Below are 26,443 nucleotides of genomic sequence, written 5' to 3' on the forward strand. Positions count from 1 at the left end.
ATGTGGTTAATGCCCCACAGACTACAGATTCAAGAAGGACAGACACATGAGAGTCCCAGACACGCCTGTTTTGTGCTCAGTGACAACTCCAGAAAGGGACGCATAGCCTCAGAGGTCTGGAATGGCAGTTAGGACTCAGCAGCAGGCTGTCCTGATGGCAGGAGACCGTTTCACTACAGCACTGTGGGAACAAAGGGGAAAGAGTGGGTGGAACAGGCCCCAGGCACACCTGTTCCTAAAGTCCTGTGCCCTTCACAGACTCCTCTGCCTGCTGTTATCGGCAAGGGAACAAGGTGACACTTTATCACTGTACCTGTGCCTGGCCACTCTACCCAGTGTCAGGGTACCCCTGGTTTCTGTCACGGAGGTGTTCTGATCAGCTATTGGCTATAAGCAGTAATTGGAACCCTGAAATTGGAGTATTTCTGAGCTGATTAAATAGTTGATAAAGGGACAGCAGAATATTAAAAGTTGGGTCAGTCTGGAAGGGCATTTATCTAGAATGACAGATACTCAGGCTTGGAAAGTGTCCCCAGCCACTTCTGTCTGCTGGGCTGTCCTCAGGGGCAGGGAAAGTCTATATGGTCCGAAGTCACCATGGGGGATTCTGGAAGTCCACGTTGATGTCAGCCTGCTCTGAGGGACTTTGTTAGTGGGCTCCTCATGGAACCTTGACTGGCTGATGTCTGATGGATTGGAGCCCAAGGCAAAGGAAGTAGGTTCCAGGTAGAGGGAACAGCACGTGCAAAGTCCCCCAGCAGGAGAAAGCCTGGCCAGTATGGCCAACAGCTTGGTGTGGTTGGCACACAGCGCAGAGGGAAATGGGAGAACATGAGACAGGTGGGGGCTGGAGGCCATAACAGGATGTAAACACCAAGCCAAGGGGCTCCAGGGGTATTGGGGAGCCCTGGGAAGGCTGGGAGCAGGGGAAGGGCAGGTCAGCTGTGGACACAGAGATCCCTCTATGTCGTGTGGGGATGGACAGGAGGGAAGGACTGTAGGCAGGGAGAAAGGAGAGGAGGCTGAGGAGGGGATCCAGGAGGAAGAAGATGGAGCTTCCACTGGGGCCAGAGCTGTGGGGCAAAGAGGAGGGAGTAGGGCAGGGGGAGGTGGGGATAACAGGGAGGGAGCTTGGGGACAGGCTGGGGAGGAGGACATGTTTTGGGCTCCCACCGCCCTTGTTCTTGACATTATCCCTATTTGCTTCATCTGAGTCACCTGCTCTATCTACATGTGCCTAGGCACACTAGCAGCCTTGGGGACATTTGCTAAGGTCTTCCTCCTTCACTCACCTCCCTCTTCTTTATCTTTCAACTACTTTGGAGAAACCCTTCTGCCCAGGGCGCGTCCAGGACTCCCCCACCCCACCCCACCCCCATGCCCTGTGTTGCCTTCATTTCAGCACCTATCACTGCATCTTTCCTATTTGCATCCAAACCAGCTTCCCCATCATGCTAGAGTGCCTGAGCCTGACTCCTCTCTAGACCTCAGCAGTGCTCAGCACAGGGCCTTTGGTTAGGTTTGCAAAAGGCCTGAATGAAGGCCAGCCAGTTTGGGAGCTGCCTATCCTCACCTCGGACATTCAGCTTGCACTCGGCCAGTGCCTCACCCAGCTCATTGACAGCCCGGCAGGTGTAAGTCCCAGCATCGAAGGGTGAGGGGCGGCGGATGTTCAGCGTCAGGACTCCCTGGTAGTTGGTCATCAGGAACTTGGGATCTTCGCGGATTTCCATCTTGTTCTTCATCCAGGAAACCTTTGGCTGTTGACGGGAGCAGGAGAAGAGGCCAACTTAGAGAGGGTCCCATGGGCAATGGCAAATGGAGCTCAGGAGAAAGATTTGGGTTCTAAGGTGTGCCACCTCCTTGCTGGATATTCTTGGAAAGTCACTTCTACTCTCTGACCCTCAGTCTCCTCCTCTATGAAACCAGGTTGATAATCCCTACCTCCCATTTCTCTCAGAATCAAGAGCTCACTCCTCATAGCAGCCCACAGGGCCCTACATGGTTTGGTCCTATTACTCTGCACACCCCCTCCAGCCACACTGGCCCCCTCACTGTTCCTTAAAACAGACCAGGTAGGTTCCCACCTCAGGCTTTAACACTGGCTATTCCCTCTTCCAATACTGCCCTCCCCCCCCCTTTTTTTTTTTTACCTGATTAGCACCTGCCTCTCTTTGAGGTCTCAGCTTACAAGTCCTGGGCCCCTAGACTGGGATAGTGACACCTATTCACGCTCTCATAACTGCCGGCTTTCCTCTGGCATTCTTGCCTCCATTTTTAGTTTTATGCTATTTGCGTGACTTTAGGTTAATGTCGGTCTCCCCCAATATACAGGAAACTTCTTGTTTGATTCACCTAGTGGACAGAAAGTCTAAAAATGTTTGGCCTGTAGCACAGTGGTTACAGTGTCAGCCACATACACGGAGGATGGTGGGTTCGAACCTAGTCCTGGCCAGCTAAACCACAATGACAACTGCAACAAAAAATAGCCAGGTGTTGTGGGGGTTGGGGGGGCCACCTGTAGTCCCAGCTACTGGGAGGCTAAAGCAAGAGAATTTGCTTAAACCCAGGAGTTTGAGGTTGCTGTGAGCTGTGATGCCATAGAACTCTACTGAGACTGTGTCTCAAAAAAAAAAATTGTTGAGAGAATGAACAAATGAGTGAATGAGCAATGTAAATAAGCAAATAGAGTGAATGAATCAACTGAGTAAATGAATGGATTGGTAGGTGAGTAAATGAATGAATGAGTGGAGAAAAGATGAATCCACCATGCGCCTAACAGGGCTGGAGCTAATTACCTGGGGTTTAGACCAGAAGTCGCAGGCTGTCCCTACAAAGGGCCAGTTAGGTACTAGTTAGGCTTTGCAGGCCGTACATTCTCTGATGCAACTGTTCTGGTTTGCCACTAAAATGTAAACAAATGCATGTGGCTCATGTTTCGATAAAACTATTCAGAGAAATAAGTGGCAGATGGATTTGGCCTTTGAGCCATTGTTTTGCCAATCCCTGTCTATTTTTTGTTGCAGTTGTCATTGTGGTTTAGCTGGCCAGGACCAGGTTCGAACCCACCATCCTCCGTGTATGTGGCTGACACTGTAACCACTGTGCTACAGGCCAAACATTTTTAGACTTTCTGTCCACTAGGTGAATCAAACAAGAAGTTTCCTGTATATTGAGGGAGACCAACATTAACCTAAAGTCACGCAAATAAATGAGCTACTTGAGGGCAAGGCTGTAAGCACCCATACTCCCAAACAGCAGTCTAGGAACCAAGAATATGGGGGTTAGACTACCCTATCCGCAAAGGTTTATTTTTCCAAGGGATTGGAGTTTGTCCTTGGACAGGGCAAGAGAGACTGAATGGCCCTCTCCTCTGGTTGCTGGGATGAGCTGTTGCCTTGCAGTTGTGAGGCAAAGGAAAAGATAGGAAGACAGGGGACAACTGTCTGAGACTTGGGCTCTGGACAGAGGAGGAGAGAAATAGGAAGTGGCTTAAAAGTGAGCAAATCCTACAAAACAGAGGAGAACCTAGGGGAAAGAGCTGGTATAGTGGTGGGTAGGGGTTTCATCATGTGGAAGATTTCTACCAGCTTCCCCCCCACCCCCACATTATGACATACACACAGATCTGGTCCCCACCCAGCACCTTTGGATAGCCTCTGACAGCGCAGTTGAGAGCTGCTGAGTACCCCGCCACCACCACCCGGTCTATGAGAGGCGTTAGGAACTTGGGAGGTGTCCGGAAGTCATGCTCCTGGTACTCAAATGGTTTGAAGGTGATTCCTGGTGGGGGGGGATACACATGTAAGGTGGCTGATCTGGATTGTCCCCTGATCCCAACCAGGGAACAAACTGCAACCACCACTCCCCCGTGGCCAGGAGGTCAGGACAGAGGAGTCGGGTTTGGACCCCAGCCAAGAGGGCGGTGGGGGTGAGACTGGGACCCGTGGATGGGGAGGGCAGCACCTTTCTTGAGAATTCGGGCTGTGTTCTTAGAGACACCAGGTGAGTCACTGAGCCCACAGATGTTCTCCGTGAAAACACGGAAGTAGTATTCATTGCCTATGATGAGTTCAGACACAGTACAGGAAGTTTGCCGGTTGCGTTCATAGACGTTGAACCACTCCTGGTGTGAGGACAGGGAAGGACCAGGTGAGTCGGTGATACAAGGGACTCAGACACAAGAAGAACCAGGTGTTAGAGAAGCACATCCAAGTGTTAAGAAAACCCAGCACTGTTCACAGCCACCAACGCATAGAACTCAAGTGTCCTTCAGTGGCTGAGTGAAAAATAATCCCCTCCTGACAATGGAATATTATTCAGGCTCAAAAAAAGGAATGAGAGCTCAGCACCTATAGCTCAGCAGCTGGAGCACTGGCCACATACACCAGAGCTGGCAGGTTCAAACCCAGCCCAGGCCTGCCAAACAACTAAAACCAAAACATAGCTGAGCATCGTGGCAGGCACCTGTAGTCCCAGCTACTTGGGAGGCTGAGGCAAGAGAATTACTTAAGCCCACAAGTTTGAGATTACTGTGAGCTGTGATACCACAGCACTCTACCGAGGGCGACGTAATGACACTCTGTCTCCAAAAAAAAAAAAAAAAAAAAATGAGGCACTGACTCATGCCACAAAAAAGAAGATGAACTTTTTTTTTTTTTGAGTCTATCATTCTGTCACCCAGGTTGGAGTGCTGTTGCATCATAGCTCACAGAAACCACAAACTCTGGCTCGGTGCCTGTGGCTCAAGTGGCTAAGGTGCCAGCCACATACACCTGAGCTGAGCTGGCGGGTTCAATTCCAGCCCCAGCCGACCAAACAACAATGACCGCTGCAACCAAAAAATAGCCAGGCATTGTGGCAGGCGCCTGTAGTCCCAGCTACTTGGGAGGCAGAGGCAGGAGAATCACTTGAGCCCAGGAGTTGGAGGTTGCTGTGAGCTGTGATGCCACTCTCTGGGCCTAAGTCCCCCTAGCTGTGAGGTGGTGATACCGCATGCACTCTGCTGTGGCCAGCTTTCCCCACGCCCCTCTGCGGGCTCCTGTCTTCTCTTACCATTGTCTTCTTGTCGGCTTTCTGGACCAAATACCCTGTGATCTCACTGTTCCCGTTGTCTCTCGGGGGCTGCCACTCCACCAGTGCATTGGTGCCCCACACCTCCTTCACCATCACATTCATTGGCGGCCCTGCCTTTTCTGGAAGGGGGCGGTGTTGTAGGCCAGCCCAAGCATCCCTGGATACCTCTTCCCTCATGTCTCCCCACCTCCTGCCTCCACCCCAGCCTCTCTCTCTCAAGGGCTCCCCATCTCATCTCCCCTTGCTTCATAACCCTTTCCCTTCCCCACCTCATCCCCAGCCCTCATCTCATCTCCTCCTTTCCCCTCCTGGCCCAGATGCACACCCACAACCCGGATGCGGATGGTAGCTGTGTCCTGTATGTTCTCGATCTGCACTTTCAGCTCATACTCCCCAGAGTCCGAGCGGGCTGCCTGGCGGACGAAGAACACCGTGTCGAAATCACTGGTCCGCACATTCACGCGGGAAGTGTCCAGGGGGGCCCCACCCTTTGTCCACACGACCTGGGGCCGTGGCTTTCCCTGAGGAAAGAGAACAAGGGTGAGCAAGAGCAGAGGAGTCTTGCCATGGAGAGGTCCTACCACAGGACCTTGACCCCTGACCCCAGCTCTCTGTACCTGGAAGGGGATGACAAGATTGAGAGCCTCTCCCACTTTGCGGATGTAAGTCTGCCGGAGGTGGCGGGGGAGACGGATCTTGGGTGGCTCTAAAGGCACAAACACAATGGGCTAGAGGGCCATTTGAGGAACAAGAGACCCATGACAATGGAGTGGTCTCAGGTCCTACAGATGACAAGGGAAGGGCAGGTTAGATGACTTCGACTTAGCCTTTGGGAGAGCAGGGTCAGGTGCTGCTCTCCCAAAGGGGCTGCTCAGGGAGTCACTCACCCACAATCTCCCGGACGGTAACTGGCTGGGCCAGGGTGGCTGGCTCACTGCGACCTGCAATGTTGACCCCAACAACTCGGAAGAGGATTCTTGCTCCTGTCGGGAGGTTCTTGATGGTAAAGCCACACCGCTCCACGGGCTCAGTGTTGGCTGGGACCCATTCCTCGGCTAGAGAGAAGAGTCATGCTGGTGGATTCCACGGCCTTCCCTCAGCCCCCTACACCCCGCAGTTCCCTGCCCCCCCCCCCAGTGACTTGGGTCCCACCACTGTGAACACTGAGTAAATCCTCGGCAGCAGCAGCGGAGCAGCCAGTGTTCATGAAGCATTTATCACGGCTGTAAGAGTGGCACGTGTGTTAGCTTATTAATTCTTGCCTCAACCTTATGTTATTCCCATTTTAGGGGTTAGAAAATTGCCAAGGTTACACAGCTCAGACATGGTGGACTAGTAAGTTAAGCCCAAGCCTGTCTGACTCCAGAACACAGAGGAACAGGGATGGTGGCTCTGTGTGAGGGTACAGCAGGAGGCAAGCTCCCAGGCATTTCCGGGAGTGTGCAGTGATTGTGGTAGTCTGAGCTCATCAGCTTGCCTGCCCTGCATATGTGCCTTTCTGTCTTGGTTCGCGGCTGTGGCTTGGTGAACCAATGTAGGTCAGCCCAACAATCACAGAGCGACCTCTAACCAGCTTAGTTCTGAAATGGCAGGGTGGCATGGCAGGGGATGATCAGCCAGGGAGGGCACGGGGTGAGGAGTACTGGAATGAGGAAGAGGGAGGAAGCTGATGAGGGCTCAACCACCCATCGACTCCATGCACTGTCGCATGCAGCCATCACTGTACCCTGTCAAGATGGGAACCGCCTTTGCCATCTTTAGATGAAGATACTGAGGCTCTGAGACTTGCCCAAGGCCACACAATTAGAAAGCGTAGGGTGGGATTGGAACCACGTTTGTCTGAATTTAAGGCCTGGGATATGGTGTTGAGATGATCCCGTTCCTCCCAGGGAGATGACTGTGCTGGACACATCTCCACAGCTGCGGTGCTGGGCCGGGCACACAGTGAATGTGTGTTTGGTAGAGGATGGAAGGTTGGGTAGGTGGAAATACAGGGATGGATGGACAGGTGGAGAGACAATTGATAGACAGATGGTTGGATGGTCACATGGATGGAAGAGGGAAGGAAGCAGAGATGGTTATAAAGAGGGAGGATGGATGAATGGATGGATGGATAGTGGCATAGTCCAAAAGGCTTCCAGAGGGATAGAAGGAGGGATGATGGATGACTAGGCAGGCAAGTGAATGGCAGGCAGGGAGGGAAGGGAAGGAATGAGGGAGAAATAAAGGGGAAAAGGAGGAAAATATGGATGGATGGATGGATGGATGTTAAGAAGGATGGATAAAAGATTGGTTGGATGGATAAACAAATAGAAGGCATACAGGCAGTAGATAAATGAAGTATGGAAGGACAGGTGGATGGATGAAAAGTCATAGCTGGAGGAAGAATGGATGCAGGGAAGGTGGGAGGGAGAGAGGACAAGCTGGTCACTGGGGTCTGGCTGGACCCAACCCATCCCAGCGGTTTGTTCCAGGACAGACAGACACAAGTGAAGCCTACTACACCAGATCTCCCTTCCTGGATGGCCATCTGCAGTGCCCTGGATGCGTTACCCAGTGGGGCTCTGTCTGCCACCCACCCCCTAGGCTGCCCACGATCACTCACAGCCTTCCAGGCAGTATTCCACCAGGTAGCCATCAATGCCGCCTGCACCGATCCTATTTGGAGGCCTCCACTTGAGGGTAGTGGTGGTGTCTGTCACATCGTCCACTATCAGGTGCAAGGGTTCGCTTGTGGGTGCTGAAGGGTCAAAGCAAAGAACATTGGAGGAAAAATGAGAGGGTCAGGGGTTAGCAGGAAGGAGCAGGGGTGAGAGGTGGAGCCACCGGTCAGGAAAAAGATCAATATGGTGGGCCAAGGTCAATGAGCCAGGAAGTGTCACCAGGGTTATTGCAGCAAGAGCAAGGAGGACGGTGAGGTCCCCCAGTCAGGGTAGGTGCTAGCCTGGCAGGGCAAAGGTCAGTGGTGGATATATTGGGTCAGGAGACTGGGAAGATAGGTGGGACGGGGGCCAGTGTGTCAGGGTGTTGAAATGGAGGGATCAGAAGTCAGTGATCAGTGGGGTCAAAGGCCAGAGTGTAGATTCAGAGGTCAGTGGTGGGCAGAGTATGGGTTAGAGGTGATAAGGCTGGATGGGTTAGAGTGAGGGTTCTGGAAAGTGTTACCAATAGGCATAAAGGGCTTGGTGTTCATGCTGGGCTGGGACACTCCAATGGCATTGACGGCAAAGACCCGCATCTCATAGAGGACACCCTCGATCATCTTGGTGGACTCATAGGTCAGCTCCGTAAAGACTTCAAAGTTCAGCTTCATCCAGCGATGAGAGCCCTTCTTTTTGCGCTCCAGGAGGTACCCTGGAGGCCCCAGGACAGAGGAGTAGAGGTCATGGGAAGGCTAGGGGCAATGTCAGTTGGGTCAGCAAAGATCACACCTGAAAGATCATGTGGCCCTGAGCAGGCTGGGGCAACGAATTTTGGGTTGATCTCAGGGGCCACAGAGCACTCAGAGGCTACCAGTCCTGGGATCAGGAAGGAAGAGGGGTCAGAGGTCATGGATCAGGTGCCTAGGGGTCACAGACGACCTCAGGCTATTGGCTAAAGTGAGAATCCCCAGGCTATTGGGGAGTAGAGAAAGATGGGGCAAAGTCAAAGGGATGGTGAGGTGTCGATGGAAAACCAGGTGCCAGAGGGAGGTCACTGAGGTGCTATTGGCCCTGGGAGACCAAGGAGAAGTCAGAGGCCTGTGAGGGTTGGAGTTTGTCAGGACAGAGGGCCACAGGCACTCACCAGTGACTGGACACCCCCCATCATACTTGGGTGGCTCCCAGACTAGGATGGCCCAATCCTCTCCAACTGAGGTGATGCGCACGGCCTCTGGGGGGTCTGGGACGTCTGTGGGCACAGGACAGTCAGCTGGGCCCTAGTGGGCTTGGTCCCCTTGCTCCACTGCCTTAACCCTCTCTACTCACCTACAACCCGCAGGAAAATGGAGGCCACGTCCTCGCCAACAGGGTTGGTGACTTTGATGGTGTAGTGGCCCTCGTCCGCCCGCTGCGCACTCTCGATCACAAAGCTGCTGCACTCCTCTCGCTTCTCAATATGGGTCCTGCCCTCGGTGGCCAAGAACACCTGGACACGGCCACCATATGGCTTGGTTCCATATCATGTTCCCCAATCTGGGCCTGCCTCTGCCATTCCCCTGCCCAAAATTCTGTAGCAGGTCCCCATTGCCACATGACCAGACACAGCCCAAGAGGCCCTTTGGGGTCAACACTCAGCCTCATCATTCCTCTCCACTGCTGTCCTCACCCTACAAATATCAGCCTTTATTAACACATCACACTACCTTTTCCCTGGGATTTTGCAAGGCTGTTCCCTATGCGTGTAATGCTAAGCTCTCACTCATCCTTTAGGACCCACCCAGAAGCCACCTCTTCCAGGAAGCAATCTGGGATTGGATATCCCCAGCAGGAAGTAATAGCCCCATCCCTCACATTCTCAGAGCTTCTGAACCTCCCTTTATATCAGTCCTGAGCACCCTAGACTGTGACTCTTGGGCAGGTGTCTTTCTCTGCCCAAGGCTTCTGGTGGGCAAGAGCTGCATCTGACTTCTGAGTGATACTGGAAGGCCACACACAGAGCCTGGCATGGAGGGAACCTCAGGAGATGCCTGCTAAGTGAAGGCATGAATGGAAACTGAATGGAGTTTGTTCTTTTTTTTTAGACAGTCTCACTTTATCACCCTTGGTAGAGTGCCGTGGCATCACAGCTCACAGCAACCTCCAGCTCTTGGGCTTAGGAGATTCTTTTGCCTCAGCCTCCCGAGTACTGGGACTATAGGTGCTGGCCACAACGCCTGGCTATTTTTTTGTTGTAGTTTGGCCAGGGCCGGGTTCAACTTGGTATATGGGGCGGGCACCCTACTCACTGAGCCACAGGCGCCACCCTTGGAGTTTGTTCATTTTACAGAAGAGAAAACTGAAGCATAGAGGAGATGAAAAATTAAGCTGTCCCAGGGCCTGGATTGAAATACCTGTTGGATCAATGGATAGGTGGATATATGAATATATAGATAAATGGGCAGGTGTATTTCTGGACGGATAGATAACCAGATTACTTGCTGGATAAATGGACATACGGCTCAATTTGTGGATGGGTGGATGATTGAGCAAATTAATTAATTAGTTGATGAATGAATGGATGGAAGCGTGAGTTGCTAGATGGCTAGAAGGCTAGATTGGTCAATTGACTGGTTAATTAACTGAAGGATCAAAGGATGGAGCACCCACCACATTCTAGACCCTGTGACAGGCAAATATAGCCTCATCTACAAAGCAACCCTCTAAAGAAGGAATCACCTGGCTCAGCGCCCGTAGCACAGTGGTTATGGAGCTGGCTACATGCACAGAGGTTAGTGGGTTTGAACCCAGCTCGGGTCAGCTAAACAACAATGACAACTGCAACAAAAAAATAACTGAGCGTTGTGGCGAGTGCCTGTAGTCCCAGCTACTTGGGAAGCTGAAGCAAGAGAATCACTTAAGCACAACAGTTTGAAGTTGTTGTAAACTGTGATGCCACGGCACTCTACCAAGGGCGACATAGTGAGACTGTGTCTCAAAAAAAAAAAAAAAAAGAAGGAATCACCATCATTTTGTAGAGGATGAAATTGAGGCTCAGAGAGGGACAACAGCTTACCTAAAGTCACCCAGCAGTACTTAGAAGCGGAAATCAGGCCACAGGGGAAGCCCCAGCCTACCTCATCTCCCTTCAGCCAGGTGGCAACCGGAGGGGGCTCCCCTGTAATGGCCACATCCATCCTCAGCTTGTTTCCAGCCACAACCACAATCAAATTCTCTGAGGTCTTCCCTGAGCAGTCCAGGTGGATCTTTGGTGGCTCTGGTGGCACAGAATGGTTACTCGGAACCAGAGGAGTGTGGGCAGCTGGGTCTTCCCAACTCCCACTAGAGTATCTCCCAGGGAGCTAATTCCAACAACAACAGAGACTCTGAGGTCCCAGCCCCCAACCCCTCCTCCCTCAGACTCAGGAGTCTGGGCCCCCAGTCCCTCCTCCTTCAATCCTAGAGGTCTAGGCCCCTAGCTCCTAGAGGACCCCTTGGCGCCCACCTTGCTTGGGTACGTACTCCACTTTGATTTCTGGAAGACAAAGAATACTGGACAGTTAGGTAGGTCCAAGCCCAGCAGGCTCCTCATCCCACCATCACAACCCAGAGACAGAGGCAAAGTCTGGCAGTGCCACCAGGAGCTGAGGTGCCGGGGGCAAGGCTGGGGGCAAGGCTCAGGCCTCTGAACCACCCCTCCCCTTATGGACACACTTCCACACAGCCAGTGCTCTCCATTTTCTACCTCCACCCATGATGCTTGCTATCACCCTCATTGCACAATCGGGGAAACTTAATGCTGAAGGGAGGCATTGGGGGCCTTGGGCTGGGGGGGGTTGCTACAGCACACAAGAGAGAGGATGGGGTGTCTTCACCCAGGAAGTTGAGCTTGGCAGAGAGTGACAGAGCGTAGCCATCAGGCACAAATGTGTAGTCTCCTTCATCCTCAGGACGGACGTCATCAATCACCAGCTTGTGGACCCTAAAATTTTGGGCAGCAGGGTAGGGGTTGGGCTAAGTCACCCTGGGGCCCACCACAGAACCAGACTGTCTCCACCTGCTTTTCTTGTGCCATCTAGAGAAACACCCTCCTCGATGCAATCTACATGCCCACCCTTTCTATTTGGGGCTCTGGAATGCTATGGCCTGTGTTCACATCCCACTTAGCAGCTGTGTGACCTTGGCCAAGTTACTTAAGCTCTCTGTGCCTCCATTTCTTCACCTATAAAATAGGGGTAATGATAGTAATCTACATCAAGGTTGTCATAAAGCATCTAGAAATTACCTGACACATATAAGTGCCCTGTGAGTGTCAGGATGCATCACCATCCTTATTGACACACCAGTGGCATGGTTCCTTCCACAGAACAAAGGTAATGCTTACATCCTGCCAAGAGCTACTGCCTGGAAATCCACCAGGGCAGGACGTTCTGCATTGTCAAAGTGGTTCCTCAAATTCTGCAGATAACCAGGTGTTTATCTCAGGTGTTCACACCCTACCTATGGAATTCTAGCCTCTTGTTTTCCTGGCTGGACACCCTGCCACCACCCAAGTAGACTATTTACAGATATGGCCAGAGTTGTTCCCCTCCCTGTGTCGGTGCCCTTGTAGTGCCCCTCCCTCCACCACCAAATGGTAGAGTCTGTTTCCCACTCCTGGAATGTGGGCCAGCCTGTGACTTTCTTGGTCCAGTAGAATATGGTGGAAGTGACACTGGGACTATTTCCCAGCCCAGGCCACAGAGACCTTGTTCACTTCCATACTCTCTTGGGACCTCTATTTCTGCCACATGAACTTGCCAGTCTGAACCTACTGAAGGATGAGATGCCATATGGACCAGAGGGCTGGCAGCCCAGCTGTCCCAGCTAAAGTCCTGTCAGAGCCCAGGGCAAGGTCAGCAGGGCCAACATTCGGCTGACCACAGAGGCACAGAGTGAGGCTGTCCTGGCTCACTCAGTCCCACACCAACCTGCAGACTCAAATCAAGCCTTATTTATTTATTTATTTTTTGGAGACAGAGTCTCACTCTGTTACCCTGGATAGAGTGCTATGGCATCATAGCTCACAGCAACCTCAAACTCTTGGGCTTAAGCAATCCTCTTGCCTCAGCCTCCCCAGTAGCTGGGACTACATGCAATTGCCACAACACCCAGCTAGTTTTTCTATTTTTAGTAGAGACAGGGTCTTGTTCTTGCTTAGGCTGGTCTTGAACCCCTGGGCTCAAATGATCCACCTGCCTTGGCCTTCCAGAGTGGTAGAAATACCAGTGAGAGCCACCACACCCAGCCTCAGGTCTTGTTCTTTTAAACTACTACATCTAGTGGTGCTTTGTTATACAGTCATAGCTGACTAATGCTGACTAATACACACACACACACCCTCCACAGCCCTCTCCTCACCTCCCCACATGGGATATGGTGATCCTCTTGCTGGGCCGCACCTCGATCCCATTCTTGTACCACTTGCCTGTCACCTTCTCATCAGACACCTCGCACTTGAACACAGCCTGTTCCGAGGCCTTCACTGTCAGGTCTGCGATGTCCTGCAGAACCTCCAGCTGTTTCTCTGGGTGGGAAGGGAAGGAGGCGGGGCTGTCACCACTCTAGTCAGTCCAGGAATGCTTGTGAGCACCCACCCAGTCCAGGCACTGGGAACACAGCCACAAACAACCCAGAAACATCCCACTGGCCTGGAAGAGCTCACGGGGGGGAGGCAGTGAAGAAGGAAAGTCAACATAACAGAGCAAGGCAGCCTGCAGGGGAAGGAGAACCCACAGGAGGGCACAGGGAGCCTCCCAAGACAGGGGAGCAGTGTGTACAAAGGTCCTGGGGCACAGCAGGTGGGTCAGATGTAGTAGGGTATGTGGGAAAAAGAGGACTGTGTACTGAAATAAAATCTTAAGCCCTCGGCCAGGTGTGGTGGCTCACGCCTGTAAGCCCAGCACTCTGGGAGGCCAAGGTAGGTGAATTGCCTTAGCCACTTGAGCTACAGGCACTGAGCCAGGCTGTTTTTTCTATTTTTAGTAGAGATGAGCTCTTGCTCAGGCTTATCTTAAACTCCTGAGTTCAAGAAATCCACTCCCTTGGCCTCCCAGAGTGCTAGAATTATAGGCATGCACCACTGCCTGGCCTAAACCTCTTAAATTATTTTACAGAGTTTAAGTTCTTTTCCGTTGACAGGAATCAGGGACAACTCTAAGATTTGGGGCCCCAGTGATATTGAGCTGCAAGGAGAGGTGTGCACAGTGTGGCCATCACCCTACCCAGCCCCATACCTTCCACAATGAGCTCAGCCTCACACTGGCCACCATTGGTCATGACCTGATAATGCCCCCCATCCTCCTGGGCCACGTCTGAAAAGATGAGAATGTGGCGCTTCCCATCCTTCTTGAAGCGGTATCGGGCCTTGAAGGAATCCTCCCGGGTCAGCTCCACCCCATCTTTCATCCTGCGGAAGGAGACACAGAGAACAGCAAGAGCAGTCAGCACGGTGGTCTTCATGGCTCTGGGTTTGGGTCTCAGAGCATGAGTCAGGGGCCCAGAGGGACCAGAGGAGATCCAGGGAGGGAGAGAGAGGGTGGCAGAGGCATCTTGAGTGGTGGGTGAGTCACAGGTGGGATCAGGGAAGAGAAGGGACAGGATGAGGTCACAGGATATGGGGAGATGCCTCAAGGTACTGGCTGGAAGTCAGAAACACAAAGAGGTCAAGGGGAGAGGTCAGAGCCCAGAGGAAGCCCTAGAGTGTCAGAGAAATGTCAAATATTGTAGCCTCTGTAAATGACGTGTCCCCTGCCCAGGGCACTCTCTACTCCCACGTCACTGAGCCTCCTCAGCAGCAGCCCAGTTGTCACCTCTTCTAGGGAGCCTTCCCTGAACTCCCAAATCCCTTTCTTCTAATGAAAAGCTGCTATAGCGTCTGCTGCTGCTCCTTTCCAACACTTCAAAGTAGAACTTTCATATGTGTTTATGCAAAGACCCAGGCCTGGCCACGTCTCCTACACACACACACCTCCAAATCTCTGGATTATAAATACCACGAAGGTGAGTACCATGTTGCTATTGTTTTCCTCCCACCATATCCCTGATATGCAGAAGAGCCACCAAATCATAGGTAAGAGTTTGCTGGATAGATGAATGAATGAACGGGGAGATGGGTTGGTGTATGCATGGACGGGTGGGTGGACCAAAGGATGGATGATGGGTTGAATGTATGAATAAATATTTAATGAATCTGCAGGGATCAGGAAAAGGACCCAAAAAAGCATAGGATGGGTTGAGGTTGTAGATAGAAGTACGGTGAAGGTGGGGATTTACAGAGAAAGGCTAAGGTCTCCCAGTCACTGCTGAATGAAGATCAGAGGGTCCCACAAAGATCGGAGCTGAGGCAAAGACACTGTGGGCACAGGGAGATTGGGAATCAAGGGTCACTCACCACATGAGCTGGGCCCCATCTTCTGATACCTCCACCATCATTTCCACCCGGTCGCCCACAAACACCTGCTGGTCTTCCAGGGGTGTGATAATCAGGACTGGAGGTTCTGTGCAACAGAGGGACAACAGGAGATCAGTAGTTTCAGGACTCCCTCCAGAGTTCCAGTCCATTCCCACACTCAGGCCCAAGTTCTAGCTCACCATTTTTTTTTTCTTTTTTAAATTAAATCATAGCTGTGTACATTAATGAAGTCATGGGATACAATGTGCTGGTTTTATATACAATTTAAACATTTTCATCAAACTGGTTAATATAGCCTTCGTGGCATTTTCTTAGTTATTGTGTTAAGACATTTATATTCTACATTTAGTAAGTTTCACATGTACCCTTGTAAGATGCACCTCAGGTGTGGTCCCCATAGCCTCACCTTTGACAAAGAGCTCAGTGAAACACTTCTCATCCTTGACAGCCACCTCGTAGGCAGCATCGTCTGCCAGTGTGCACTTGTTGATGGTGAGAATTCGCTTCTTCCCGACATTCTCAAACACGTACCTGATACAAAAGTCTCATCTCAACCCAGGTGGTGGGACATTCGCCTGGCCCTGAAGTAGATCGGCTCACCCGTTTGCAGGGCAAGTCTCTCCCTCTCAGATCAAACTGCATGGGAGGGGACAGAGAGTCTAGTTTCTGTTATTTAAATAACTATGGCGGAAATGCCAGCTGACCACCCACATCCATCCTCTCCTCCTCTGCACAGTGGCACCGGCCACCCACCTAGAGAACTACATTTCCCAGCCTCCTTTGCAGCTAGGACTGAGTTTGTTTCAGTGGTAAGCAGCTGGAAGTGATCTGTAGCTTCTAGCTCATTTCCCACCTTGGGATGAGTTGCTACCTCTGGAATTCTCCCCTTCCCCCTCCCACCAGCTAGACACAGATATACCCATCCCCCAGTTTTGGTGATACGGATGTGGACACCGTCACAAGAGATGATAAAGCCAACAATATGGACTGACCTGGGTCCCCAAATGATCTATTAAAGGAACTGGCCCACCAGCCTCAGTCAGCTGCAAATCCATGGGTGTCTAACTTAAATGTATTTCAGGAACTCTTTGTTAGAAGGAATCAACCTGTACCTTAACTAATGTAACTTTTTTCTAACCAAAAATGCTCATCATGAATGGACTGGGCACAGTGGCTCACACCTGTAATCCTGGCACTCTGGGCGGCTGAGGTGGGATGATTTCTTGAGATCAGGAATCTGAGAACAGCCTGAGCAAGAGCAAGACCCTGTCTCTACCAAAAACAGAAAAATGAGCCAGGCATCGTGGTGGGTGCCTGTAGTCCCAGCTATTCGGGAGGTTGTGGCAGGAGGATGGTTTGAGCCCAGGAGATTGAGCCACTGCACTCTACCCAGGGTGAAAGAGTGACAGAGTGAGACCTTAAAATAAATAAATAAATTGCTCATTATAGGGAATTTAGAAAGTATAGCCAAGACAAAAAAAAATTGTTTTGTTTTGTTTTGTTTTCTTGCAGTTTTTGGCCAGGGCTGGGTTTGAACCCGCTACCTCTGGCATATGGGGCCGGCACCCTACTCCTTTGAGCTACAGGTGCTCCCAGACAAAAAATTTTTAATAAAAATTCATCCATAACTGCCCCACCAAAAGATAACTGCTATAAATGTTTTGACACCTGACTTTCCAATCTTTTTCTTATATATAAATAAAATGTAGTTTAACATTCTGTGAAGCAGAGTGGGTGATATGCTTCTGCACATAATAATCTTTTTTCTTTTTTTTTTTTTTTTTGAGACAGTCTTACTTTGTCACCTTTGGTAGAGTATCATGGCATCATAGCACACAGCAACCTCAAACTCTTGGACTTAAGTGATTCTCTTGCCTCAGCCTCCTGAGTAGCAGGGACTGCAGGCGTCTGCTACACCCCCAGGCTATTTTTAGAGACAGGATTTTGCTCTTGCTCACACTGGTCTCAAACCCATGAGCTCGGGCAATCCACCCACCTCCGCCTCCCAGAGTGCTAGGATTACAGGTGTGAGCCACTACACCCAGCCTGCACATAATCTTGAACAGCTTTCCATGTTAGTGAATGTTCTAGAATTTTTGTTTTAGTAGCTTCATATCACCTTAGTATGGAACTGTATATTTTTGCTGTGATAGCAAATGCTTCAATGAACATTGTCCTAGTTAAATATACATAGCTTGGTAGTAAAATGCAATGGAAATCAAGCAAGTGGAAGAAGGGAGAAGGAACAGATAAAGTCACACCTAACAGGCACAGTGCCTCCTTTCTGGGGGTAGTCACAATTATAACCTTGACTCAAACTATACCAAAGTAATGCACGTAACCAAAACGTTTGTACCCCTGGAACATTCTGAAATAAATATATGTAGCCATGATAATTCCTTCACAATAAAAACCTAGAATTGCACAACCTCAAGGCTTTTTATTTATTATTTATTTATTCATTCATTTATGTTTTGGTTTTGAGACAGAGTCTCACTTTCTTGCCCCCTGTAGAATACCATGGCATCATAGTTCACAGCAACCTCAGATTCTTGGGCTCAAGTGATCTTTTTGCCTCAGCTTCCCAAGTAGCTGGGACTGCAGGCATCCGCCACAACACCCATCTATTTTTTTAGAGACAGGATCTTGCTCTTGCTCAGGCTGGTCTGTAACTCATGAGCTCAAGGGATCCTCCCACCTCAACCTCCCGGAGTCCTGGGATTATAGGCATGAGCCACCACACCCAGCTAAGGCTTTTTAATATATTACCCTTTGGAGACCTACCAATTTATGTTCCCATCAGCAGTGTTTGTGTATCCATTTCCCTACATCTTCTCCAGCACTGGGCTTCATTGTTCTGGAAAGTCTTTGCCCATTTGGAGAGCAGAAAGACTGTCGTTTTCATTTGCATTATCATTATTATTATTATTATCATCATCATTATTTTCCACAAGGTTGAAGGTGTACTTCACAGCTAATTGGCCATTTGGGTTATTTCTCTACTGAATTCGTGTTCTTCCTTGCTCTTTTCTATTTTTTCTAGTGATGTATTTGCACTTTTTATTTTTTTTTAGACAGTGTCTCTCTTGGTTGCTCTGGCTAGAGTGCAGTAGGACAGTCACATCTTGCTGCAGCCTTGAACTCCTGGGCTTAAGCAATCCTCCCACTTCAGCCTCTGGAGTAGCTGCCTGGTTAATTTTTCTCATTGTGTTAGAGATAGGATCTTCCTATGTTGCCCAGGCTGGTCTCCTGGCCTCAAGCAATCCTCCCTCCTCAACCTCCTGAGTCACTGGGATTGTCGGCATGAGGGACTGCACCCAGGAGTGGAGTGCCTTCTCTGGGTTAAGTTACCAGCTTTGCTCCTGGGTATTCTCTCTGGACTAGGATTCCCCCCACATGGGAACTGCCTCATACGTACTTGCTGCTTGGTTTGATCTCCTGGCCATTCTTAAACCACTTGAGGGGAAGGTCTGGGTCACTGATTTCTACAATCAACTTGACCTTGTTGCCTCTGTCCACTTGGTAGGCTGGATCCAGCTTCTTTGTGAAGGCTGGGGATGAAGAGGTACAGAGGGGACCCTGGTCATCCCCAGAGGTGACAAGTTTCCCTTCCTGAACCATGGGCCTTCCAAGGTCAAGGTCAGGGGGGCTCCAATGAACTCAGAGGTCCCCAAGAACAAGACTCAATTGCTCCTCAGGTTAGGACCTCCCAAAGATAGGCCCAAGGCCCAAGCATCAGATGCCAGGGATGTGGGGTCCCCATGGGCGGGCCCATCTCCCTTTGCCCAGTGCTGACCTGCACTCTTCTTGACCTCAACCTTGGCCTTCTTGAGCCGCTTCAACATGCCCCGGAGGTCAGTGATGCCATACTGAAAGGCAATTCTCTCATACTCGCTCTTCTTTGCCCCTTTCAGCAGCTCCCAAATCTCCGGGGGGATGCCCAGGTCATCGTCATCTTTCTTTTTCTTCTTCTCCTCCTCAACCACCTCCCTAATGGTGGGGAGACAGGTCAAGCACCAGGGAGTGAGGAGGGGAGGACCTTCCTCAGCCTCTGTGCTCATCACCATGTGACTTACCCACACCACTTTTTCTCTCTGAGTCTTGTTCTTTCCCACTGGGCCCACCGCCCAGCCTCCTCCCCTGTCTCCTGGCCTCCCCATCTTTCTCCACATCAGATGCCATCTCTTCCCCCTTCCAGACTTTTCTATGGCTCTTTGCTCCTGAGCCTGGAGATCACTGCCCCACCTGTCCCCATGATGACCCCACAACCCTCCAAACTGAGCTACTTGCCTCTTCCTGGACACTCCAGGCTCTTTCCTGCCTCCCAGCCTGAGCACAAACTCCCTGCCTTCATGACCTCTCCCCACCACCTCTTCCTGATTGACTCCTCTTCATCCTACAAGACCTAGGCCAAAGTTCCCTTCTCCGTGAGCCACTGCCTACCCTCCAGGGCAGTGTGTTGCTCTCACTCTGACTCTTGCAGGCCCCCATGGGACCTTTCTCTCATCACACCACATAGGCCCTGTTAGTCAGTGTTCAGGTCTGTTGCACCAGACCCATCTTCCCAAGGCAATGAGTAACTCAACATCAGGAACCCAGTTTAGCTGCTCTCTGTCCCCTGGTCTTAGCCCAGGGCCCAGTAGACAGAAGGCCTCATGTTTGATGAGTGAGAGAGTAAATGAATACATGGATGGGTCTTTGGAAAGAAAGAAGGAAAGGAAGGAAGCAGAGAGGATAGCTGAGTGGGTGAATTAGGGATATATGAATATTTGTGTTGATGTATGGAGCAGTGAGTGAGTGGACAGATACTTGAGTAGGCAGGTGGGTCATGGAGAGAGATGGGTGGGAAAGTAGGGGGAGGGTTTGGTGAAGAATGCGTGGCAGAGTGGATCGACAGATTGGTGAGAAATGACTGGTTAGGAGTTGGGGTGATATAGTGACAGGAGGTGGCTAAGTCAGTCTCTGGCCGCTGGAAACAAACAGAAGAATCTATTAGTTCATGGGCTTGTCAGGGACTTGGTTATGAGGCTAGATGGGTGAGTGGCATTTGGATGGGTGCCCGCACAGATGGCAAACGGATGAGTAAGTGAACAAGTGTGATGTTAGACAGTATGACGTCACCAGTGTTCAATCATTTTGACCTACAGAACATCAATTCATATAGTTCAACCCAACAGAGAGCTAGCTTGAAGGATAGCTGTGCAGACTGCTCCATCCACCCGTCCACATCCCCACCTACTTGCGCCCCCATCGACCCACCTTCCCAACACCCACCCACCTTTACTGTCCACTTACACCTGCATCTCTCTCCAAGCTGAATCCAACATCCCATCACACCCACCAACTCATCTACCCATCCATGTAACCACTCTGAGTATAATGGCAAGTTGGTGGATGGACAGGTGGGAAGATATTGGGTAGACGGATAGATAAGTGGGTGGATGTATTGGCAAATGGGCAGGTAAGTAGATGGATTGATTATAGGTGAATAAATAGGTAGCTGGTTGAGTTGATGGACGAATGGATGGATGGGTAGGTTGGTGAGTAAATGGACCAGAGCCATGAGTGAACAAGAAAGTGGATGCGAGGCTGATGAGCTAAGGAGTGAGTGGGTGAACTCTCAGCAGATGGTTGACTGGGTGGGGTTGTGGGTAGGGGTCTGGATGAATGGATGGGGGGGTGGATGGACATGTTGGTGGTCATATGGGTTGGTGAGTTGAATACTGGGTGGACAGGTGGAGAAGGTGGCAGACAGATCAGCAGAGAGTCCAGAGATGACAGTGGGGTAGCAATGGCCATGGGGTGTCACCCACCACCCTCCTACCCTTTCTCATTCAGTGGGGTGCTCACCTCTTCTTCAACAGGCTGCTAAAATCCAGCTCACCCACATTTTCTGACTTCCCTTCACCCCTGTGGCCATAGAGAGGATGTGTGAACCCCACTGGGGTCCTGTCCCCTCAGACTCACCCTAGACTCCCCACTCCCTGCCTCCCCAAGTGCTCCCTTCTCCCCGGTCCAAGGCAAGCCTCTCCTGGTCCTTGGCCAGGGTCACTTACACACGCTTGAAGCTTTCTAGACTCTGCCCAGAGGCATCCTGACGGGGAGCTGGGGGTGGCAACAGGAAAAGGAAAGGTGAGTGGGAGGCCAGGGCTGATCTAACACTAAGAGCTCCTCCCCAGCCTGCACAATCTCTTCCAGGCCACCTATCCTCCATCTTTTGTGCCAACACACCCTCTTGCTCAGGCTGGACATCTACTCCTAGGGCAGATCGCTCTTTTTTTTGTAGAGACAGAGTCTCACTTTATCGCCCTTGGTAGAGTGCCGTAACGTCACAGCTCATGACAACCTCCAACTCCTGGGCTTAGGCAATTCTCTTGCCTCGGCCTCCCGAGTAGATGGGACTACAGGCGCCCGCCATAACACCCAGCTATTTTTTTGTTGCAGTTTGGTAGGGGCTTCCGTATATGGGGCCAGGGCGGCCCTACACACTGAGCCACAGGCACCGCCTGGGCAGCTCACTCTTACTTCCCTGGCTGCCAGCACCAGCTTGTGCCCCCACACCTGGGCAGTCTCATTCCCTGTACCCTCACATATCCTAAGCTGCAGCCCCCCAGCCAGTTCACCACCAGGCCTCCATACATGTGCCCCAAATCTGTGCTACCCCCTATTAATCCTGCATACCCCTGTTTCCTAAGCCTTCACTACTATTTTCTTTTCTTTTCCTTTCTTTTTTGAGACAGAGTCTCACATTGTCATCCTGGGTAGAATGCTGTGGCATCATTGTTACTCACAGCAACATCTTGGGCTCAAGCGATCCTCTTGCCTCAGTCTCCCAAATAGCTTGGACTACAAGTGTGTGCCACCACATCCGGCTAGTTTTTCTATTGTTAGTAGAGACAGGGTCTCGCTGTTGCTCAGGTTGGTCTTGAACTCCTGAGTTCAAATAATCCTCCTGCCTTGGCCTCCCAGAGTGCAAGATTATAGGTGTGAGTCACCATACCCCATCTCACTCCTACTTTCTTGAACCTGGAATCTACAAAACTCACTTCCTAAGCCTTTGCATGTGCACCCAAGACCCTGAATACTTTCATCCCTAAATCTATTCCTCCTTCTCTAAGCCGGTGGGTTGTCTCACCATCTTGAATGCCCTGATCCCTGAATCTCAACAGCTTTCTCCAAACTTCTGCACTGACCTCACTCCCATACCTCTACCTCCCTCTCCCTACACCTGGCTGGTGCTTCCACCCTTACCCTAAACCCACAACCTTCAACCCCCTCCCTGCCAGCGCACCCTCCACATCGATGTTGAAACCACAGCTGTCGCAGGCATCCTTGGTTTTGACCTCGAGGCGGTAATCCCCACGGTCCCCCAGTACCACCTTCCCAATATGCAGCTCCACGATGTACACCTGGGGGCCAGGGCCAGGGTATAGGTGCAGGTGGCCACCCCCCAGCACCATCCCACCCTCCCAGAACCCACTTCACAACTCTGTCTCCAAGTCCTCATGGACACCCATAGGATGGGCCCATGGAGACTTGGAATGGAGGTGCTTAGCACCAGTGAGGCCAGCTCAGCCCCCTCCCATGCCCAGCCAATCTCGAGCCCTGGAAGCCCATGTTGCTGATTCCTGAGACCTTCCAGGGAGTGCACATGTCCCTGGCCAAGTGCAGCTGCCCTTCCCCAAGCATCCTCCTCCCTGCCCAGCCCAGCCTCCATTCCTGGAGGGTCACTTCTTCATCTCAGGGGCCCCAAACCTCCAAGACCTGGGCCTCCACAACCTCCAGCCCCAGCCACATACTCTCCTTTCCCAAAGGTCCTCACATTGCTTGTGGCATCATGGGACTCCTTAAAGGAGAATCGGGCACCGCTCTTGCTGCCCAGCTCCAGCCACTTGCCCTTGAACCACTTGATGGTTGGTTTGCCCTGGAGCTCCTTCCCGTTCACCTTGGCCACAATCATAGTGTCCTTGCCTGGGTGGGTATGAGAAGGGATGGAATTGAAGGAGGATCCTGTCAGCAACCTAGACTCTCCAGAGAGGTTGTGAGGATGTGACACCCCAGCCCCTCCTCCCTCAGACCCAAGGGTCCAGGTCCCCCAGTTCCCTTTTCCTTCAGACCCAGGGGTCCTGGCCCCCAGCTTCCTCCTCCCTCAGACACAGGGGTCCCGGCACCTAGCTCTTCCCCCAGACTTCCCTTACCAGTCTCCACTGATACAGAGTCTGGCTTCTTCAGAAAAATGCCGGTGGGCTCCTCAGCAGTGGGGGACTGGTCCTCAGGGAGGGCTTCTGCTCAGGAGACAGGATTAGGAAGTCTGAGGTGGGTCAGGGAGAGCCAATGGCCACTTTGGGGAAGGGGCTTAGAGACATGGAAGCACCCTCTGCTCTGAAACTAAAGACCATGAGGGCAAAATGGCTTTTCCTAGTTTGGGGAAGACCACATGTCACCCAATTGGCTATGTGACCTCGGCTAGCTCCCCCAATCCTATAAGCCTCAGTTTGCCCATCCATGTGCTGGAGGGTCCTGAATGGGTCTTGGGGTAAGAGAGGTTTAAAGATAGAATGGAGACATTCAAAGCTGGGCAGGATTCAGTGATCCATCAGCCAGCTGAGGGACAGGGTGCTGTACCAGTGCTAGGGAGCCCTGGGAGGGCTGTGAGTAGGGAGGTGCAGGTCAGCTCTGGCGCTGTGTCGGGACAAAATAAAAGACAGAGATCGGGAGAAGGCTGGGGCAAGGGTGCAGAGAGAAGCATGGAGGAGGTGACACACCAGGCTGGCTGAGCCTCCGGGAATGCCATCTCACCTTTGGAGGCCTCCACAGAAGCCTCCTTAGGGGGAGCCTCCTTGAGACCTTGTTTGGGGGCATCTTTGCCTTTGGGTGCCTTTTTGGCCACTGTGAAGTAGAAGTTCACAGGTGAGCATGTGCCTAGCACTCTTCTCCCTTAGACACTCCTGCCTCAGACCCTCCTCCCTCAAACCCAGGGGTCAAGGGCTCCAGCCCCCTCCTCCTTCAGACTCAGGGGTCTGGGCCCTCAGTCCCTTCTCCCTCAGGCCCGGGGGGCCTAGGTCACCAACCTGTGAGTAAATTTATCTGTCAACTTGAGTATCTAAGAGATCAGGTTTCCCTTACCCCAAACGGGCTACATCCCATCCACTCAGGCCACCAGGCTCTGACCTTTTAGATCCTGGGAGTATAATTAGCACTGTCTCCAAGCTGGAAACTGGACACCTCATGCTGACAACAGCACTCTTCGTGTGCTCTTCCTGCTGCCTCCTGGCCTGCTGGGCCCCCAGCTACAGAAAGGGCTGGACCCCTACCCATAGCTCAGCTGGCCTGATGCCAGCAGACAGGACACCTCAGGAGGAGGAGGAGGTGGATCCCTCCCAAGGGATAGCAGCTGCTGTGTTGACTTCCTCATAGAAAGGAAACCCATCTCCATATAGAGTGCCCCCAGGCCCATTCAAAGAAAGGCCCCCAAACTCTACACAAATAAAGGACCACAGCCCCTATATGGAGGCCCCCTAATTTCTACACATGGCAACCTCACTTCATAAAGAAGGAAATTCCTTCCATCCTTATACAGAGAAGATTTTCCTGTGACTCCATGCAGGTGGGAACCCCTAATCTTTATACACACAATGATGCCATATCCTGCAGAGAAAACCCTAATCTTCTCTCAGAGCAGTGGCCCAGTCCCAACCCAGAGGATGTCAGGCCCAAATGTAACAGACCCAATCACCCAATCACCACGCTAAGACTACACACACAGGATCCCCATCCCCATGGAGAAAAAGGGACCCTAACATACAGAGAATCATCACCTCCACCAGTGATGGAACCCCAATTGTGTATAGAGAAAGAAACCACCTCATTACGGAAGGGGACCCCCCCATCTCACCCAAGGAAGGCAACACCTCTCCTCACAAATGGAAGGGGACTGCTCCTCCCCATGTGGAAATCTTCACCCTACACAGATAAGGGAAACCCCCAAAAGGGAGCTCCTCCTCACACAGAGAAGCACCCTATTCTCCCAATGCCAGGAACAGAGGAGCCCCCCAACCTCATTCACAAAAGAAGGCCACAGCCGGAAGGGGTCTGGCAGCCACCTGGTTTTGCCTCAGGCATGTCGGTGCACCTCCTCCCTCTCTTCAGACTGCCGATGTGTCCGCTGGGCCCTAGGGAGGACAGGTGGGCCTCCAGAGGGAGCCCTTTAAGGAATCCAGAGACTCCCAGAAGGCTCAGGGAGGCATCGCAGACGGGCCGCCCCACATTCCACCCGCGTGTTCTAAAGGGCGAGAAATAACAGCTGGACAGAGAGAGATGGCTGAATGCCAGGACTCCGGGGAAGAGGTGCTGGGGGCTCATACACCTGGGTCCGAGGAAGGAGGTGCCAGAGACGGAGGCCCCAGGGTCTGGGGGAGGGGTGCTGGGTGCTTGGACTCTCGAGTCGGGGCAGAAGAAACTGGGGCCCCAGATTCCTGAGTCCTGAAGAAAGGATGAAAACTGGACGCCTAGGTCCTAAGAAGGAGAAGGGACTGGAGGTCTGTCTAAAGTGGGTAAAGGCTGCGAGCCAGGATTCGGGCATGAAGGCGGGGCGGGGAGAGACAGGGTCTAGAAAGCCATTCTTAGTATCTGCAAGTCAGGAGTTTTCGGGAAACCAGAGCTCGGAGGGAGGGTCCGGTTTCCCAGCGTAGGCAGGATGGCTGCCCGGGGGAGGAGGTTTCTGTGCCTCCAGGGAGGGCATTGGAGCTCTGGGACTTCAGATCCGCTCCCTGGGCGTGGGTAACCCCGAAAGCCTGGGGGGCCCGGCCACCTGGGTCCCGGGACTGCCCGCCGCCCCTCCTGGGACTGCGCCTGCCGGCTCCCGGCTACTGTTCCCGGACCCGGCGCGGCGGGCACCGGACGCGGGGGAGAGGGCGGGGGGTAGGCTGGGAAGGCCCTGGAGGGCTGCCCGGACATTGGCGCCCTTCCCGGCAGGGCGACCTGTGTCTTTTTGAAAGGGGTGGTGGCTGGACGGCGGGTAGGGGGAGGTGAAGAAGATAAAGGGGCGGGGCCTTGGCCAGGGCTCTGGGGAAGGCAAGGCTTGGGAAGACCAGGTGTTGCGGGGCGGGCAATGCGGGCGTGAGAGGGCGGGAAAGCGGGGGGGCACCGCCTGGGAAGTAACACAGTGTGAGGGGCACAGTGTGAGGGTACACATGCCCCTTCACTTTTTCTTTCCGCCCATTTCCCCCATCCATTTTCGAAACCCCTCTATGAGCCGGAAACTTCCCTACCTTCAGGGAGCGCCAAGCCAACCAGG

The 26,443-nt window shown here is 52.1% G+C and overlaps 1 protein-coding gene across 1 annotated transcript; it reads right to left on the reverse strand.

Moving 5' to 3' along the window:
- Positions 1–24: 24 nt before the first annotated feature.
- MYBPC2 (myosin binding protein C2) lies at positions 25–25,403 on the reverse strand. The gene is made up of 28 exons (XM_053605938.1): positions 25,251–25,403; positions 23,947–24,036; positions 23,346–23,432; positions 22,970–23,118; positions 22,439–22,556; positions 21,204–21,252; positions 20,998–21,057; positions 18,944–19,137; positions 18,566–18,698; positions 15,554–15,678; positions 15,127–15,232; positions 13,970–14,142; positions 13,095–13,260; positions 11,570–11,676; positions 11,200–11,229; positions 10,832–10,971; positions 9,045–9,204; positions 8,863–8,967; positions 8,242–8,430; positions 7,682–7,816; positions 5,964–6,131; positions 5,694–5,782; positions 5,402–5,597; positions 5,056–5,195; positions 3,967–4,126; positions 3,647–3,783; positions 1,574–1,760; positions 25–181 (listed from the first exon to the last, which is right to left on the reverse strand). The coding sequence occupies exons 1-28, from the start codon at positions 25,267–25,269 to the stop codon at positions 174–176; spliced, it is 3,420 nt and encodes a 1,139-aa protein (XP_053461913.1). The 5' UTR covers positions 25,270–25,403; the 3' UTR covers positions 25–173.
- Positions 25,404–26,443: the final 1,040 nt, after the last annotated feature.

Source organism: Nycticebus coucang, chromosome 10, assembly GCF_027406575.1.
Source record: "Nycticebus coucang isolate mNycCou1 chromosome 10, mNycCou1.pri, whole genome shotgun sequence".
Classification (NCBI taxonomy): domain Eukaryota; kingdom Metazoa; phylum Chordata; class Mammalia; order Primates; family Lorisidae; genus Nycticebus; species Nycticebus coucang.